A 19340-nucleotide genomic window follows, 5' to 3' on the forward strand; every position below is an offset into this window, starting at 1 on the left:
GATAGATAGATAGATAGATAGATAGATATTCAGAAAGAGAATGGGCACACCAGGGCCTCAAGTCACTGCAAATAAACTCCAGATGCATGTACCATCTTCTTCATCTGGCTTACATAGGTCCTGGTGAATCAAACCTAGGTCCTTTGGCTTTGCAGGCAAGTGCCTTAACCACTAAGCCATCCCTCAAGCCCAAAGAATTTTTTTTTGGAGGGGGGTTGGTTTGTTTGATTGCTTGCTTTTCGGTTTTTGAGTGCTGGGATTAAAGGAGTGTGCCACCATGCTCAGCCCATTTTGCTTTCTTATATTTAGATATTTTATTTATTTATTTGAAAAAGAGAGAGAGAAAATGAGCATATAAGAGCCTTCAGCCATTGCAAATGAGCTCCAGATTCATGCACCACCTTGTGCATCTGGCTTACATGGGTCCTGGGTAATTGAACCTGGGTCCTTTAGCTTTGCAGGCACGTGCCTTAACCATTAAGCCATCCCTCCAGCCCTTGTTTTGTTTTATTCAGTTGTTTGATCTCCTTTCTTCCAGTGGCTTCTTATGGAGTTTTTCCAATACACAAAATAGGTCACTTAAGGGCTGGAGGGATGGCTTAGTGGTTAAAGCGCTTGCCTACAAAGCCAAAGGACCTAGGTTAGATTCTCCAGGACCCACGACTGCACAAGGGGTGCATGCATCTGGAGTTTGTTTACAGTGGCTGGAGGCCCTGGCGCACCCATTCTCTCTCTCACCCCTCCCCCTCTTTCTGTCAAATAAATTAATTAATAAAATTTAAGAGGGAATTACCATGGGATTTTTTTATAATCATGGAAAATATTAATACAAATTTAAAAAAATAAAATAAAATAAAAATTTAAAAAGGGGGGCTGGAGAGATGGCTTAGCAGTTAAGGCACTTGTCCTGCGAAGCCCTAAGGATCCAGGTTCGATTCCCCAGGACCCCGGTACACCAGATGCGCAAGGTGGCACATGCATCTGGATTTTGTTTGCAGTGGCTGGAGGCCCTGGTGCGCCCATTCTGTCTCTGTCTCGCTGTCTCAAATAAATACACAGAAGGGGGGGGAAAAAGTCACTTAAGAGCCAGTATCCTGCTTTTAGCGGATGTCCTTTCAGCTCGCAAAGCTCCAGCCCAGCCATAAAAAAGGGGGAGGGGGGCATTGAGGAAGTTGCCAGGGGAAGGACGGATGCCCAGCAGAAGAAGGGAAGAGGGCAGGTTAACAGGTGTCAGTTGCGTGAGCTGGCAATTGCGCTCGGGGTTGAGAAGTGCTGGAGGGCAACTTGGCTTGGTTTGACCGGCCAGGCGTTGGCAGCGGCTTTGAGGCCCGGTGGCAGGTGGGTGGATGGCGCTGGTTTTCCTTTCGCTTTCTCAGGCCGCTCAACCTGACACCTGGGGCCAGAACTACAGTTCCCGCCGCGCAGCAAGGCAGGAGGGAGAAGGGGGCCCAGAGGGCTGCAAAGGGAACCCGCAGGAGAAGCAAACGCTACCTGGCCTGCAGAGGAGGTGAGAAAGGGAGGCGGGAGAGTCGCAGGCGAACGGGGGTGGGGGGCGGGGGGGGGTCAAGGCTGCAGGATGTGGGATGCAGGGGCGCCGTCTAGGGAGGAGGGGGACTCTCCTGGGTTTTTTCCTTGCTGGGCTTGTAGGCTAACTCAAGGGGGCCTTTGTAGAAACTCCAGGATTTCTGGGGGGACGGGGAGTGAGGGTGGGCGAGGAAGAGAGAGAGAGTGACTTGGAAATGCGTTTCCAACTCCAGTTCGACAGGCCACCGGAAGTGGGGTGGCTTTCTTTAGTTGAAAAGTGTGGCGTGATGGTGTCTCTTACCTGGTAGATTACTTACCCATGTGCGATTTCAGAGGCATCCAGAAGAGCTGTGGAATTCCTTCCTCTCTCTTCAGAGCCCTGCGTTTCTGCATATAGATTGGATATTTGTGTGGTGACATGGATTGGGTCTTTTCTAAGACATTAGAGAAAACTGAATAATAAATCAGGGAGAAATGGGGTAGAGACTCATAAGGCAGAAGCAATTTTCAGCACATCAAATTCAATCATCAAATAGGATAAGCTTTCATTTACCTTCATGAGCTATTGGATGAGGACAGCCAACTCAATATCATATGAAGGACAGTTTAAAGCACCGCATATTCACCTCGAGGGAATACGCTCTGTGCTTCAAGTATCTGATGAGCTGTCGTGTGGGATAGGAATTTGATGCACTGAGGCAGAGGGAGGGGAGCTCTGGTTATTGCCAGATGGAAGTCTCAGGAAGATAGGGTTCAACGCATGGTACCCAGAGCCACCTATGCACAATGGATTTTATTCAGGAGAAACAGATTTTTAAGCATAGGTGGATATTGAAACAGAGGCTGAAATTGGGAGTGGAATATACTTATAGGTGGATGATTGCGTTGATTAACGTTTCCTCCCAAATCTCATGGGCATCAGCCTTGCCTGAGGAATGTTCAAGGCCAGCCTGGTGGGTGGGTGTGTGTAGCTCTGTTTTTGTTTTTTTTAAAATGGTCCAGTAATAATATATTTCTTTATTTCTTTATTTGAGAGCGACAGACACAGATAGAAAGACAGATGGAGGGAGAGAGAGAGAATGGGCGCGCCAGGGCTTCCAGCCTCTGCAAACGAACTCCAGACGCGTGCGCCCCCTTATGCATCTGGCTAACGTGGGACCTGGGGAACTGAGCCTCGAACCAGGGTCCTTAGGCTTCACAGGCAAGCGCTTAACCGCTAAGCCATCTCTCCAGCCCTGTTTTTGTTTTTTAATTTAATTTAATTTTAACTTTTTTTTTTTTTTTTGGTTATTGTTTGTTTATTGAGGTAGGGTTTTGCACTAGCCCAGGCTGACCGGGAATTCACTACGTAGTCTCAGGGTGGCCTCAAACTAACAACGATCCTCCTACCTCTGCCTCCCGAGTGCTGGTATTAAAGGCATCAGCACCATGCCTATTTATCTATTTTTTTTTAATATTTATATATTTCACAGACAGAGAAGGAGGAAGGGAGGAAGGGGAGTAGAATGGACATATCAGGTCCTCCTGCTGCAAATGAAATCTAGATGGATGCACCCGCCACTTTGTGCATCTGGCTTTACATGGCTACTGAGGATTTGAACCCAGTCCATCAGACTTTGCAAGGAAGTGCTTTTGACGGCTCAGCCACCACTCGAGTCCCTTGTTTTGTTTTGTTTTTTTTTCTTTTAATTTTAAAATATAGGTAATGGGGCTGCAGAGATGGCTTAACGGTTAAGCGCTTGCCTGTGAAGACCTTGGTTCAAGCCTAATTTAGGGAAGATTCATGTGACTTTTTAATTCTAGGTCAGGGCTGGAGAGATGGCTTAGCGGTTATGTCACTTGCCTGTGAAGCCTAAGGACTCTGGTTCAATTTCCCAGAACCCATATAAACCTCAGGACCCACGTAAGCCAGATGTACAAGGTGGCACATGCCTCTGGAGTTCATTTGCAGTGGCTGGAGGCCATGGAGTGCCCACTCTCTATCTGTCTCTTTTTAAATAAAAATAAACCAAAAAAATACAGATAAGGGATCTTAGATAGGTTCCAGAAATATTAGCCACTTCTGATAATCACTTAGTTTGGCAAAGTAAGTGTAATTAAAGCCGGGTGTGGTGGCGCACGCCTTTAATCCCAGCATTTAGGAGGCAGAGGTAGGAGAATCATCTTGAGTTCAAGGCCACCCTGAGACTATATAGTGAATTCCAGGTCAACCTGGGCTAAAGTGAGACCCTACCTCAAAAAACAAAACAAAAAAAGAAAGAGGCTGATAGAGATAGAAAGAGAATGGGTGTGCCAGGGCCTCAAGCCATTGCAAATGAACTCCAGAAGCACTTGTACATCTGGCTTTATGTGGGTCCTAGGGAATCAATCCCAGATCCTTAGGCTTTTCAGGCAAGTGCCTTAACTGCTGAGCCATCTCTCCAGTCCATTATATGGTAATTTTTACCACAGCATTCTAGCCACAGTTTAAATTTTGAATACCCTCAAGATACTATCTCTCGGGCTGGGGAGATGGCTTAGCAGTTAAGTGCTTGCCTGTGAAGCCTAAGGACCCCGGTTCGAGGCTCGGTTCCCCAGGTCCCACGTTAGGCAGATGCACAAGGGGGCGCACGCGTCTGGAGTTCGTTTGCAGTGGCTGGAGGCCCTGGTGCGCCCATTCTCTCTTTCTCTCTGCCTCTTTCTCTGTTGCTCTCAAATAAATAAGTAAGAATAAACAAAAAAATAAATTAATTTTAAAAAAAAGATACTATCTCTCTGGTTAAGAAAAATGAGGTGCAGCTGGGGAGTCAACTCATGAGTAAATACTGACCTTGTGAGCCTGAGGTCGTGAGCCCCATCTTCAGCCTGTGTAAAATGCTAGGCATGGTGGCAAGTGCCTGTAATCCCAGAGATGGGGGGAAAGAAACAGAAGGATCCCTGGTACTCACTGGCTAACGAGTCTAGCCTAATTGATGATCTCTTTGTTTGCTTGTTTCTGGTTTTTCGAGGTAGGGTCTCACTCTAGCCCAGGCTGACCTGTCATTCACTCTGTAGTCTCATGGTGGCCTTGAACTCACAGCAGTCCTCCTACCTTTGTCTCCTGAGTGCTGGGATTAAAGGTGTGCGCCACCACACCCAGCTGTAAGTGGTGATCTCTAGGCCAACAAAAGACCCTGTCTCAGAAAGAGGTGGATGGTGCTCCTGAGGGTAACACCTGAGGTTATGCTCTGGCCCCCCCATCCCACCCCACTCACACATGCACCCACACACATCACACACACCACCACCAAAAAAAAAAGGAAGAAAGAAAGAAAAGAAAAAATTTGGGAAAATGAGGTATTACCTGGAATTAATTATTTTTTAAAGTATTTTATTTATTTGCAAGCAGAGAGAGAGATGGAGATGAGAGACAGAGAGAATGGATGCACCAGGGCCTCCAGCCACTGCAAATGAACTCCAGACTCATGTGCCACCTTGTGCATCTGGCTTATATGGGTTCTGGGAAATTGAACCAGGGTCCTTAGGCTTCACAGGCAAGTGACGTAACCGCTAAGCCATCTCTCCAGCCCTGACCTAGAATTAAAAAGTCACATGAATCTTCCCTAAACTAGCTTACCAGTCAGGTTTCATCAGTTCTTACTGCAGGTGGCCCAGCGTGTTGTCATCAATGGCCTTCCCTCCCATTTGAAATTCTCCTCCGGGCTGATGCCAGGGAGTTGCTCTTGTAGGCATCTCCCCACCAGCCTGCTGTCTGGATGCTCTGCCGAGACACTGGCACCTTATCTTTGGTACTAGGATTTCACCAATGCTATCATTGGGTGCAGTTGACTGCTGTTGCGGTCAAGTTCACATTGCTGGCAGAAATCACCTGACCAAGAGCAGCTTGTGGGGGAAAAAAAGATTATTTTGGTTTACAGACTTGAGGAGAAGCTCCATGATGGCAGGGGAAAATGATGGCATGAGCAGAGGGTAGACATCACCCCCTGGCCAACATAAGGTGGACAATAGCAACAGGAGAGTGTGCCAAACACTGGCACAGGGAAACTGGCTATAATCCCGCCCCCAACAATACACTGCCTCCAGGAGGCACTAATTCCCAACTGCTATCAGCTGGGAACCTAGCATTCAGAATACCTAAATTTATGGAGGATACCTGAATCAAACCACAACATTCCACCCCTGGCCCCCATAAACTGTTAACCATCCATGATGTAAAATGCAAACACATTCAGTCCAACTTTCAAAGTCCCCACATTTTTTATCAATCCTAATGATGTTCAAACATACCCATATTCAGAGATCTTTTAACTGAGCCATAATACCAAAAACCCATAATGGCATGGAATAAACATTCACACTGCAAAAGATGGCATTGGGCATAGCAAAGAAACATTCAACTAATACAAGATTTAAAACAACCAGGGCAAACATCAAACTCTATAGCTCCAAGTCCAACAACTGTAGTCAATGACAAGTTTCTAAATCCAATAATCCTTACCAGCAATAATTCCGCCCCTCCAGCTAGGCTCCTCACAATCCTGGAAAACTTCATCAGGGGCCAGCAGCTCTCCTTAGCAGTCATCTCGTGGTCCCGGCATCTCCACTGGGTCTCCACTGCAGCCCACGGTTCATCCTCACAGCTCCATCGGGTTTCCATGCAGGCATCCAGCAAACTTCACACTGCCCATGGCCATTTCCAAAACACAAGACCGTGTTGCAAACTCAATGAACCTCTCTTTCCTGTGTTTCTTATACTCCACAATACCAGGTAGGGTGCCAGTTTGTTAATTCAGGAGGGAATAAAGCAGACTTTGAAGAACAGCACACTCCTTGAGCACTCAGGCCCCTTCAAAAGACTGCATTTTTTCTGGGCATGGTTGGTTTACACCTTTAATCCCAGGATTTGGGAGACAGAGGTAGGAGGATCACCATGAGTTTGAGGCTACCCTGAGACTACATAGTGAATTCCAGGTCAGCCTGGGCCAGAGTTAAGACCCTACCTCAAAAAAAAAGAAGACTGCATTCTTCCCGTTGTCCCAGAGCAGGTCAGTTGGCCCAATCTCAATGATTGTAATCTCTCAATTGCAGTTGAACAGTTTCAGCCTAAAGATTTCTTTCTGTGCCATAACCATCTGCTCATACCAGTCCATTTCTACACAATACAACCCTGCACAACTTCTTAGGACACGGGCATAACAGCAAGCTCTCACACAAACTATTTCTAGCCCAGTTCAGACAAAGCTCTTTCTCACCCTCATAAGCCAAACCTCACTCACAGTCCATAGTTCTTACTGCATTCACGTCTTTCAACTCTGACCAGAATAGTCCATCAAGCTGTACTTACAGCACTGCAAGGCGTCTCTTAGGCCAAGGTTTCAAATCCTTCCACATTCCTCTTGAAAATCAGCTCCAAAAGGCCAAAGCCACACAGTCAGGTGTCTAGCAGCAATGCCATTCTCAGTACCACTTTACTGTTGCAGTTAGCTTCACGTTGCTGGCAGAAAACACCCGGCCAAGAGCAGCTTGTGGGAAGAAAGGTTTATTTTGGCTTACAGACTCGAGGGGGAAGCTCCATGATGGCAGGGGAAGACAATGGCATGAGCATAGGGTGGACATCACCCCCTGGCCAACATAAAGTGGACAACAGCAACAGGAGAGTGTGCCAAAGACTAGCATGGGGAAACTGGCTATAATCCCGCCCCCAACAATACACTGCCTCCAGGAGGCATTAATTCCCAACTGCCATCAGCTAGCATTCAGAACACCTAAGCTTGTGGGGGACATCTGAATCAAGCCACAACTGAATACTGTTTTCCCCAGAGAATGGCTGTAAAACCTCATCAATCCTAGGGCTGCCCTGGAGTAGTGTCCACATACACCTAAGGCAGGGGAGGGCTCAAGGGGCAGCTCCCTGCAACTGACCAGTCATTGGTGTCCTGCTCCCACAAGAATGCTCACACTGGGGGCTGGAGAGATGACTTAGTGGTTAAGGTGTTTGCCTGCAAAGCCTGAGGGCCCAGGTTCCATTCCCCAGGACCCACCTAAGCCAGGTGCACAAGAGAGTACATGCATCTGGAGTCCATTTGCAGTGTCTAGAGGCCCTGGCATGCCCATTCTCTCTCTCTCTCAAATAAGTTTTTTTTTTTTTTTTTTTTTTTTTAAGAGGGCTGGAGAGATGGCTTAGCAGTTAAGATGCTTGCTTGCCTGCTGTTGCAGTCCGGTTCGCATTGCTGGTATAAATCACCCAACCAAGAGCAGCTTATAGGAAAAAGAGGTTTATTTTGGCTTACAGAGTCGAGGGGAAGCTCCACGATGGCAGGGAAAACGATGGCATGAGCAGAGGGTGGACATCACCCCCTGGCCCATATAAGGTGTACAACAGGAACAAGAGAGTGTGCCAAACGCTGGCATGGGGAAACTGGCTGTAACATCCATAAGCCCAACCCCAACAACACACTCCGTCCAGGAGGCATTAATTCCCAAATCTCCATCAGCTGGGAACCTAGCATTCAGAACACTTGAGTTTATGGGGGACACCTGACTCAAACCACTACCCCTACAAACCTAAGAACTTAGTTTCAACTCCTCAGAACCCTCATAAGCCAGCTGCACATGGTGGCGCATGCATCTGGAGTTCATTTGCAGTGGCTAGAGGTCCTGGCATGCCCATTCTCTCTCTCTGTCATATATAAATAAAAATAATTTTTTAAAAAAGGGGGGAGGGAGGGAATTACCATGGGATTTTTTTTATAATCATGGAAAATGCTAATAAAAATTAAAAATAAAAAGTAAAAAAAAAAGAATGCTCACACTGTAAAAGCTACGACTGGGCCACCTTGTGTTTACCAGGTCTCTGGTGCCTGGTGCTTAGCAGGTGCTCAGTGCAGATAAAGTGAGTTCCTCCTTTCTCCCCCGCTGTTCCAGGAGGCCCGAGCCATGCAGTTCTCCAGCTCAGCCAGGGCAGCAGATGAGAACTTTGACTATCTGTTCAAGGTCATCCTCATTGGGGATTCCAATGTGGGGAAGACGTGTGTGGTGCAGCATTTCAAATCCGGAGCCTACAAGGAGTCACAGCAGAACACCATTGGGGTGGACTTCACGGTGCGCTCCCTTGAGATCGATGGCAAGAAAGTGAAGGTTAGAGGCTTACTAGGATTGGTTCTGCTGCTTTTATTTTATTTGATTTTTGTGGGTGGGGAGGTTGAGGTAGGGTCTCATTCTAGCCCAGGCTGACCTGGAATTCACTATGTAGTCTCAGGATAGCCACAAACTCATGGCGATCCTCCTACCTCTGCCTCCCAAGTACTGCGATTAAAGGCGTGCGCCACCACGCCTGGCTGGTTCTGCTGTTTTTAGCCAGAGTTCCCAATACTGAAACCCATGGCTGTCATTCTAGAATAATGACATCCATCGACCTTTTAAGTAAGGTATAAACACAGAAGCCACAAAAGGAAATACTGATAAGTTTATCTAAGGGTCAAAATGTCTACATACTTTTAAAAATACCATAAACATCAGCCAGACATGGTAGTGCACGCCTTTAATCTCAGCATTTAAAAGGCAGAGGTAGGAGGATTGCTGTCAGTTCAAGGCCACCCTGAGACTACATAATGAATTCCAGTTAAGCCTGGGCTAGAGTGAGACCCTATCTCACAAAACCTAAATAAAATAATAATAGACAAAAGACTAAGAACCAAATATAAAAAATGGCTAATTCATCCAGGTATGGTGTCACATGCTTTTAATCCCAGCACTCAGGAGGCAGAGGTAGGAGGATCTCTGTGAGTTCAAGGCCACCCTGACACTACATAGTGAATTCCAGGTCAGCCTGAGGTAGAGTGACACCCTACTTAAAAAAAGAGAGAGAGTGTGTATGTACGGGCATGCCAGAGCCTCTTACCGATGCAAACAAACTCCAGGACCCACCTGTGTTAGAGAAAAAATTTAAAAGAAAAAACAAAGAAACAGATCCAACAGAAATAGATCCTCCCGAGAGCTGGGCGTGGTGGCGCACACCTTTAATCCCAGCACTCGGGATTCAGGGGTAGGAGGATTGCTGTGAGTTCGAGGCCACCCTGAGACTACATGGTGAATTCCAGGTCAGCCTGAGCTAGAGTAAGACCCTACCTTGAAAAATCAAAGAAAAAAGAAAAAAAGAAATAGATCCTCCCCTCAATGGAAGAGGCTCTCAGGTGATATTTCCCAAACCCCAGAGTACATTCATTCATCTCACCCAAGAGATAACTAAAGGGACCAATTCCCAGCCCCTGACTCTTCTGAATATGTAACAGTGAGCCCCAGGAAACTATTGTTATTTATTTGAAAGAAAGAAAGAGGGAGGGCTGGAGAGATGGCTTAGCGGTTAAGCGCTTGCCTGTGAAGCCTAAGGACCCCGGTTCGAGGTTCGGTTCCCCAGGTCCCACGTTAGCCAGATGCACAAGGGGGCGCATGCGTCTGGAGTTCGTTTGCAGAGGCTGGAAGCCCTGGCACGCCCATTCTCTCTCTCTCCCTCTATCTGTCTTTCTCTCTGTGTCTGTCGCTCTCAAATAAATAAACAAAGAAAAAAAAATTTAAAAAAAAAAAAGAAAGAAAGAAAGAGGGAGGAGGAGAGAGAATGGGCAGGCCAGGGCCTTCAGCTGCTGTAAATGAACTCCAGACGCATGTGCCACCTTGTGCATCTGGCTTACATGGGTCCTGGGGGATCGAACCTGAGTTGTTTGGCTTCACAGACAAATGCCTTGACTGCTAAGCCTTCTCTCTCTGCTTCTGCAGATGCAGGTATGGGACACCGCAGGCCAGGAGCGCTTCCGCACCATCACCCAGAGCTACTACCGCAGCGCCCACGCAGCTGTCATTGCCTACGACCTCACACGGCGGTCCACATTTGAGTCTGTCCCTCACTGGATTCATGAGATCGAAAAATACGGTGCAGCTAACTTGCTCATTATGCTGATCGGTAGGTCAGGTGTTTTCCAGTCTCTTCTGCTGATGCTAAGCAGTGGCATGAAATCCTAAAAGTTCAGGAGGTAGGTGTGACCTCAGGAAGTATCTTGTCCAGCCAGGGGTGATGGCACAAGCCTTTAATCCCAGCACTCAGGAGGCAGAGGTAAGAGGATCGCTGTGAGGTTGGGACCAGCGAGTTCCAGGTCAGCCTGGGCTAGAGTGAGAACCTACCTGGAAACAACAACAAAAGAATGAAAGTGCATAGGTAAGGACTGGAGAGATGGCTTAGTGGTTAAGCGATTGCCTGTAAAGCCTATGGACCCAGGTTTGAAGCTTGATTCCCCAAGACCCACGTTTGCCAGATGCACAAGGGGGTGCACGCATCTGGAGTTCGTTTGCAGTGGTTGGAGGACCTGGCGCGCCCACTCTCTCTCTCTCTGTTTCTCTGCCTCTTTCTCTCTCTGTCTGTCACTCTCAAAAAAATAAATAAAAATGAATAACCAAAAAAAACATTTTTTTTAAAGAAAGTACATAGATAAGCATGTTTTGTTTTTCTTCACATGCATATACATAGTAGGTATGCATGTGTAATGTGTATATATGTTCTTGTGTGTGCACGTGTGTGATCAGAGGGCAAAGTCAAATACTTTTCTCGATCATGCTCAACTTTTTTATATATATATTTATTTATTTGTAAACAGAGAGAGAGAGAAGAAAGACAGAAAGAGAGGATGAGAATGGGCATACCAGGGCCTCCAGCCACTGAAAACGAACTCCAGATGCATGTGACATCTTGTGCATCTGGCTTATGTGGGTTTTGGGGAATCTAACCTGGGTCCTTAGGCTTCCCAGGCAAGCACCTTAACTGCTAAGCCATCTCTCCAGCCTTCCACTTTCTTTTCTTTTCTTTTCTTTTTTTTCTTTTTTTTTTTTTTTTTGAGGTAGGGTCTCACTCTAGTCCAGGCTGACCTGGAATTCACTATGTAGTCTCAGGGTGGCCTCGAACTCATGGTGATCCACCTACCTCTGCCTCCCAAGTGCTGGGATTAAAGGTGTGCGCCACCACGCCTGGCTTCCACTTATTTTTTAAATATTTTTATTTATTTATTTGCAAGCAGAGAAAAATAGAACAGAGACAAAGATAATGGGTACCCAGGGCCTCCAGCTGCTGCAAACGAACTCCAGATCCATATGCCACTTTGTGCATCTGGCTTTATGCGGGTACTGGGGAATTGAACTCAGGCCGTTAGGCTTTACTGGTAGCGCCTTTAACTGGTCAACTATCTCTTCAGCTCATCCACTTATTTTGGAGTCAGGGTCACACTGAACTTTTGAGGTTTACCAATTCAGCTAGATTAGCTGACTAGCAAGCCACAAGGATCTCACTGGCTCTGCCTCCCAACACTTCTTCCCTTCTGCTGACATTACTGATTCTGGGATAAAAGGCTCTCACTGATGCACCTAACTTTCATGTTGGCACTAAGGATCCGAACTCACGTCCTCATGTAGGCAGAGCAAGGGTTTTTCCCAACTGAGCCATCTACCCAAACCCTAAGCATGTTTTAAAAAAACACATATTCTAAGCAGGGTAAGGTGGCATGCACCTTTAATCCCAGCACTCAGGAAGAAGAGGCAAGATCACCATGAGTTTGAGGCTACCCTGAAACTACCAAGTGAATTCCTGTGCTAGAATGAGACCCTATCTTGAAAAGCCAAAGGGCGGGGGGGTGGGGGGGAAGCCCTGGCATACCCATATTCTCTCTCTTATAAATATTTTTTTGTTGGGGGGAGTTTTTAAAAGTTTTTTTTTTTTAATATTTCATTTATTTAACAGAGAAAGAGGGAAAGAGAGAAAGAGAGAGAATGGGCACGCCAGGGCCTCCAGCCACTGCAAACTAACTCCAGATATGTGTGACCCCTTGTGCATCTGGCTAACGTGGGTCCTGGGGAATCAAACCTGGATCTTTTGGCTTTGCAGGCAAACTCCTTAATTGCTAAGCCATCCCTCCAGCCCAAGGGGGGCAATTTTTATATAAGGTTTTACTCTAGTCTAGACTGACCTGGAATGTAGTCTCAGGGTGGCCTCAAATTTACTGCAATTCTCCCACCTCTGCCTCCCGAGTGCTGGGACAAACAGCATGCGCCACCATGCCCAGTGCTAAATAATTTTTTTTTTTTTTTGGTTTTATGAGGTAGGGTCTCACTCTAAATAATTTTTAAATTTCCTTTTTTAATCTAGTTTTTTAAAAAATACTTTGTTTATTTATTTGAGAGAGGCAGAGAGAGAGAATGGGCATGCCAGGGCTTCTAGCCACTGCAATTGAACTCCAAATGTGTGTGTCCCCTTGTGCATCTGGCTAACGTGGGTCCTGGGAAATTGAGCCTCGAACTGGGGTCCTTAGGCTTCACTGGCAAGCGCTTAACCGCTAAGCCATCTCTCCAGCCCAAATTTCTTTTTTTTTTCCAAATTTATTTTTTTATGTATATATTCTTGTTTTATTTGTTTATTTGAGTGAGTGACAGAGAGAGAGAGAGAGAGAGAGAGAGAGAGAGAGAGAGAGAGAGAGAATGGGTAGAATGGGTGCACCAGGGCCTCCAGCCACTGCAAACAAACTCCAGACGCATGCACCACTTGTGCATCTGGCTTATGTGGGTCCTGGAGAATCAAACCTGGGTCCTTTGCCTTTACAGGCAAATGCCTTAACCCCTAAGCCATCTCTCAACCCTCACTCCAAATAATTTATATATATATATATATATGTATGTATGTATGTATATGTGTATATATATATATAAATTCTTTTAACTTATTTTCTACTTTTTATTAACAACTTCCATGATTATAAACAGTATCCCATGGTAATGCCCTCCCTCCTCCCATAAATAATTTTTTAAATTCAGATTTTTTTATTTAAAAAATTTTTAATGACAACTTCCATAATTCTAGAGAATAACCCATGGTAATTCCCTCCCCCACATTCCCCTTTGCAACTCTACTATGTCATTAAATACAGATTTTTATACCTCCTATGCCAGAGTTTTTCACTGCGGGTATCTGGGATGGGATGGGTGGGGGTCAAGTCTATGAAGGGGATACCAGCAGATTTTAGGCACAAACGCTCTGTATGCCACACATGAAATAATGTTAGTGTGTCTGAGGTTAACCTTGAAATGGCCCCAAATTCCCAGGGAGCCATTCAATGAATGTGACTAGCTACCTCAAATGAATGGTTACATCATATAAGAGTAAGTGGTGGCGCACGCCTTTAAACCCAGCACTCAGGAGGCAGAGGTAGGAGGATCGCCGTGAGTTTGAGGCCACCTTGAGACTACATACTGAATTCCAGGTGAGCCTGGGCTAGAGTGAGACCCTATCTTGAAAAACCAAAATAAATAAATAAAATAAAATGGGGCTGGAGAGATGCCTTAGCAGTTAAGCACTTGCTTATGAAGCCTAAGGACCCTGGTTCGAGGCTTAGTTCCCCAGGACCCACGTTAGCCAGATGCACAAGGTGGCTCATGCATCTGGAGTTCGTTTGCTGTGCCTGGAGGCCCTGGTGCACCCATTCTCTCTCTCTGCCTCTTTCTCTGCCTGTCGCTCTCAAATAAATAAATAAAAATAAATAATTCACTAAACAAGCAATCAAGCCTAGCCAGAGTAGGTAACATACTAGAGTCAGGTCACCACAAAGCAAGAGCCGGCCACAATGCACGACCCATATACATCAACAAGGAGGGGCCAATGGGGAGGGGGTAGGACATGGATGAGCCTAATAATGGTACCAAGCTGCCTGTATTTGCTGAATAGAAAAGTAATAAAAAAATAAATAATAAAAAGTTGCGGGGAGGGGGGGAAGAGCCGGAAGAGCCTGTGAGGAGACTGGGCCAAGACACACCCTCCCCATGACTGAGCCTCCCTGCTCTGTGCTCTGCCCCTATCTGCTAACTCACATCTTACTCCATGCATGAAAGATAACTCAGGCCTACCACACACTTTCTTTTTTTTCAGGGTGGCCTCTAACTCATGGCGATCCTACCTCAGCCTCCCAAGTGCTGGGATTAAAGTTGTGCTCCACCATGCCTGGCTCACCACACACTTTACCCATGAACTTCCCCTTGTGGTTTTTCTCAAAGCATCATCTCTTGTCTATTCTGCTAAAATCTCTGCTCTCAGCAACTGCCAGCTGCCCTCAAGAAGGGAATCCTGCCCAGCGTGGTGGCACACCTTTAATCCCAGCACTTGGAAGGCAGAGGTAGGTGGATCCCCAGGAGTTCTAGGCCACCTTGAGACTCCATAGTGAATTCCAGGTCTGCCTGAGCTAGAGTGAGACCTTATCTCTGGGCGGGGGAGGGGGAAGAATACTATTGGTCCATTCCTGCCCCCTCCCCTCCAGAGGTAGGGTCTCACTCTAACCCAGGCTGACCTGGAATTCACACTGTAGTCTCAGGGTGACCTCAAACTCATGACTATCCCACCTTTGTCTCCCAAGTGCTGTGCACCACCATGCCCAGCTTCATTCCTGTTTTGTTTTGTTTTTTCTTTTTTCTTTTTTTTCTGATGACACAGTATGACCCGGGCTGTGTGCAGCTGAAGGCAGAATGGCTGGTGGAGAGAGCCCAGCCTGGATCTAGCAGCTGAAGCCCAAGAGAGGAGGCAATCACATTATGCAAAACCAATCTGCTGATGAGCCAACATACCTGGAGGTCAATGGCACCACTTGTTGGCACATGTAGCCTGTTTATTGTTACTGGTTATCATTACCGGGGCATGCCATTTCAGAACCCTTTTCTCAGATTTTGCTGGATTAGTTTGTTTGGGGTTCTTTTTCTCTTTCTTTTTTTTCGGTGCTCAGGAATTGAACCTAGGACCTCAGGCATGCTAGACAAGAACTCTGCCATTAAGCTACACCTCCAGATCTGACTTTACTGTCTGGATTCTCACTCTAGCCTTTCTCCCAAGCACAGCTCTAGGGGAATGCTGCTTTTATAACTCATTCTGCTTCTCCTCACTAATCCAAAATTCTTCCTAGGGTCTAGATGACACCCTCCCTACCATTACCTCAGACCCAAAGCTCCACATCCCACAGTCTGCTGCAAAGCAGAGGTGCCTCCCCAGTGAGTGTCTTTTTCCACTTGGCATAAACCACAGCAGAGACCATAGTGGGGCCCAGAGGGGCCTTCCAAATGGAGGGCTTTCCTTTCTTCTGGGAAGGGGTAAGAAAACTTAACTTGGAGCCAGGCGTGGTGGCGCACGCCTTTAATTCCAGCACTTTGGAGGCAGAGGTAAGAGGATCACCGAGAGTTTGAGGCCACCCTGAGACTGCATAGTGAATTCCAGGTCAGCCTGTGGTAGAGTGGGACCCTACCTCAAAAAAACAAAGAAAGAAAGAAAAGAAAAGTAGAAGATCTCCTTTGGAACCAGAAACTTGTGTGATTTGGCTCTTGATAAGGACATGTCTAGTGGCTTAGTGGTGGTGTTCGGGTCATAAAAATAAAAACTACACATAGGGCTGGAGAGAGGGCTTAGCAGTTAAGGCGCTTGCCTGCGAAGCTTAAAGACCCAGGTTCAAATCCCTAATCCCTATGTAAGGCAGATGCACAAGGTGGTGCATACATCTGGAGTTTAAACAAAAAGGACTGGAGAAGTGGCTTAGTGGTTATGGTACTTGCCTATCTATGAAGCCTGAGGATCCAAGTTCAAATCCCTAATACCCATGTAAGGCTGTTGTACAAAGTGGTGCATGTGCCTGGAGTATTTTTTTTTTTTAAAGGTTGTAGAGATGGCTCAGTGGTTAAGGTATTTGTCTGTGAAGTTTAAGGACTTATGTTGGACTCTCCAGGTCCCACATCAGCCAGACAAACAGGGTGACACACGTGTACAAGGTCACACATGTGTACCATTTCTGTGCACACGTCTGGAGTTTAATTGAGGTGGCAGGAGGCATTGGCACACCAATTCTCTCTGTCTGTCTCTCTCTGATTTAAAAAAGAAATTGCCGACGTGGTAGCACACACCTTTGATCCCAGCACTCGGGAGGCAGAGGGAGGATTGCTGTGAGATCGAGGCCACCCTGAGACTATATAGTGAATTCCAGGTCATCCTGGACTAGAGTGAGACCCTTTCTCAAAAAAACAAAACAAGGGCTGGAGAGATGGTTTAGTGGTTAAGTGCTTGCCTATGAAGCCTAAGGACCCCAGTTTGAGGCTCACTTCCCCAGGACCCATGTAAGCCAGATGCACAAGGTGGCACATGCATCTAGAGTTCATTTGCAGTGGCTGGAAGCCCTGGCACGCCCATTCTCTCTATGTGTCTGTCACTTTTAAATAAATAAAAATAAACAAAAAAATTTTTAAAAATAAATTTTTTTTTTTTTAGCTATACCTAGAAGAATACATAATTCTTCCTCAACTGCTCTGGCACAGCAATGAGTCACCAGGATTCCCAGATACTCAGAGATACTTCACAGATACTCCTTCCTGTTGAACGAGGTTCCCTGCACTCCCAGAGGTCTGGGCCCTAGACTACGTGCTCTTCTGGGTCACTTTTTAAAAGTATTTATTTGAAAGAAAGAGGCAGAGAGAGAGAGAGAGAGAGAGAGAGAGAGAGAGAATGGGCGCATCAGGTCCTCCTGCCACCACAAACAAACTCCAGATGTATGCGCCACCTTGTGCATCTGGTTCATATAGGTACTAGGGAATTGAATCTGGGTCCTTAGGCTTCACCAACAACTGCCTTAACTGCTAAGCCATCACTCCAGCCCTTCTGGGTCACTTTTATCTAATGGCACCACCATAGTAACAGGTAGAGACGGATTCATATCTCCATCTCCCAGACAAAATGAAATGGAGAGGTCTGCAAAGAGAAGGATCCAGACAAGTAACCTGATCCAGCTGCATTTTTTTAAAAATGTTTTTTGGTTTATTTTTATTTCTTTATTTGAGAGCAACAGATAGAGAACAAGGCAGAGAGAGAGAGAGAATGGGCGTGCCAGGGCTTCCAGCCACTGCAGACAAATTCCAGATGCATGCGCCCCCTTGTGCATCTGGCTAACGTGGGTCCTGGGGAAACAAACCCAGGTCTCCAGATTTTGCAAGCAATTGCCTTTAACTGCTGAGCCATCTCTCCAGCCCCAGAATGTTCTTTGTGTGTGTGTGTTTTAATTTGTTTATTTCAGAGAGCGAGAGAGAAAAAGGCAGAAGGAGAGAGAGAATGGGCGCTCTAGGGCCTCCAGCCACTGCAAACAAACTCCAGATGCACGTGCCCTTTTGTGCGTCTGGCTTACGTGGGTCCTGGAGAATCAAGCCAGGATCCTTTGGCTTATGCAGGCAAACACCTTAACCGCTAAGCCATCTCTCCAGTCCTGGAGTGTTCTTATTCAAGTTCATGTTGGACAGAAAGACAGGACACCTCAAGTTACTCAGTGGAATGCCTGCACGTCTCTCACCTGCAGGAAACAAATCAGACCTGTGGGAAAAGCGCCATGTCCTTTTTGAGGAAGCCTGCACACTGGCTGAGAAGCATGGCCTGCTGGCTGTCCTGGAGACATCGGCCAAGGAGTCCAGGAACATAGACGAAGTGTTCGTGCTCATGGCCAAGGAGCTGATTGCCCGCAACAACCTGCACCTGTATGAGGACAGCACCCAGCACAGCCTCTCTCCAGATTCCCGCTCTGTTCTTGTGGCCCAGGTCCCCAGTGAAAAGACACAGTGCACTTGCTGAATCCACGTGCAAGGCCAGCTCGGAGGCCAGAGGCGGCCACACGGCCCAGTGTCTCCTGGTGGCCCTGCAGGCCAGAGCCTACACTTGCCACCTACACCTTCTCCTTGGGCCTGAATGGGCCACATTTTTGTGACAATTCACTCCACAGACTGAGTAGAGGGGACATCAGGATTCCTAGGGAAACCAGGACTGTAGGCCCAGGGAAAGAGGGCCGAGAAAGCTTTTCCCCTCTTGTCTGACTCCCCCACACTCCAGCTGCTTCCCACTGGATTTTATTTCTCATAGAATAAGTAAAGATCACCCTTTTTGACCACAGGGGTGGCAGAGAACCCTATAATGTGTTCCTATAGCGTCTACTTCTCTACTGTTTTAAAAAGTCAGTCCTAGCCAGGCATGGTGGCGCACGCCTTTAATCCCAGCACTCTGGAGACAGAGGTAGGAGGACTGCCAAGAGTTCGAGGCCACCTTGAGACTACATTCCTGGTCAGCCTGGGCTAGAAGACCCTACCTAGGGGGAAAAAAAAAAAAAAGCCAGTCCTGAATTGAAATTAAATGGTCTCACAGATGAGTAGCAAACAGTATTGCACTGCCTTCTGCAAGATGTCACCAGCTGGGGGTGAGGTAGTTTCTACTTTCAGAACTAAAACAAGGAGGGCTAGGCTGTAGCTCAGTGGTACAGCACTTGCCTGGCATGTACAATGCCCTAGGTTCAATCCCCAGCCCTACAAAATAAATTTAAAAAACAATAATAAATGTCAATTGGTTAAAAAAATACAAAAGAGCCTGGCGTGGTGGCGCACGCCTTTAATCCCAGCACTCAGGAGGCAGAGGTAGGAGGATCGCCGTGAGTTCGAGGCCACCCTGAGACCCCATAGTGAATCCCAGGTCAGCCTGGGCTAGAGTGAGACCCTACTGCAAAAAGAAACAATAAAGGTGGATGGCAGGGGTGGACCCAGGGCAGGCTCTGGGACAAGGTTCCACTTAAGACAACCCACGTGAGTGCCTCCCCTAAACAAGAGGTGGTCCTTGATTTATGACTTTGTTTGATGGTGACCCTGCCCTTTCCAACAGCACCCTCTTCCCACACCTACTCTGCCCCCTCACTTGGCTCACAAAAAGGAAGTTCTTTGAGACCAGCTACCGCCAAACTCTAGTTTCTAGGGGAAACTAGTGA

General features: G+C 46.8%; 1 protein-coding gene across 1 annotated transcript; it reads left to right on the top strand.

Annotated features, from left to right (window-relative positions):
* The first annotated feature begins 1174 nt into the window (after nt 1-1174).
* Nucleotides 1175-18481, top strand: Rab19 (RAB19, member RAS oncogene family). The gene is made up of 4 exons (XM_004661167.2): nt 1175-1507; nt 8428-8640; nt 10276-10459; nt 17898-18481. The coding sequence occupies exons 2-4, from the start codon at nt 8440-8442 to the stop codon at nt 18164-18166; spliced, it is 654 nt and encodes a 217-aa protein (XP_004661224.1). The 5' UTR covers nt 1175-1507; nt 8428-8439; the 3' UTR covers nt 18167-18481.
* Nucleotides 18482-19340: the final 859 nt, after the last annotated feature.

This window comes from Jaculus jaculus, chromosome 10 (genome assembly GCF_020740685.1).
Source record: "Jaculus jaculus isolate mJacJac1 chromosome 10, mJacJac1.mat.Y.cur, whole genome shotgun sequence".
Classification (NCBI taxonomy): domain Eukaryota; kingdom Metazoa; phylum Chordata; class Mammalia; order Rodentia; family Dipodidae; genus Jaculus; species Jaculus jaculus.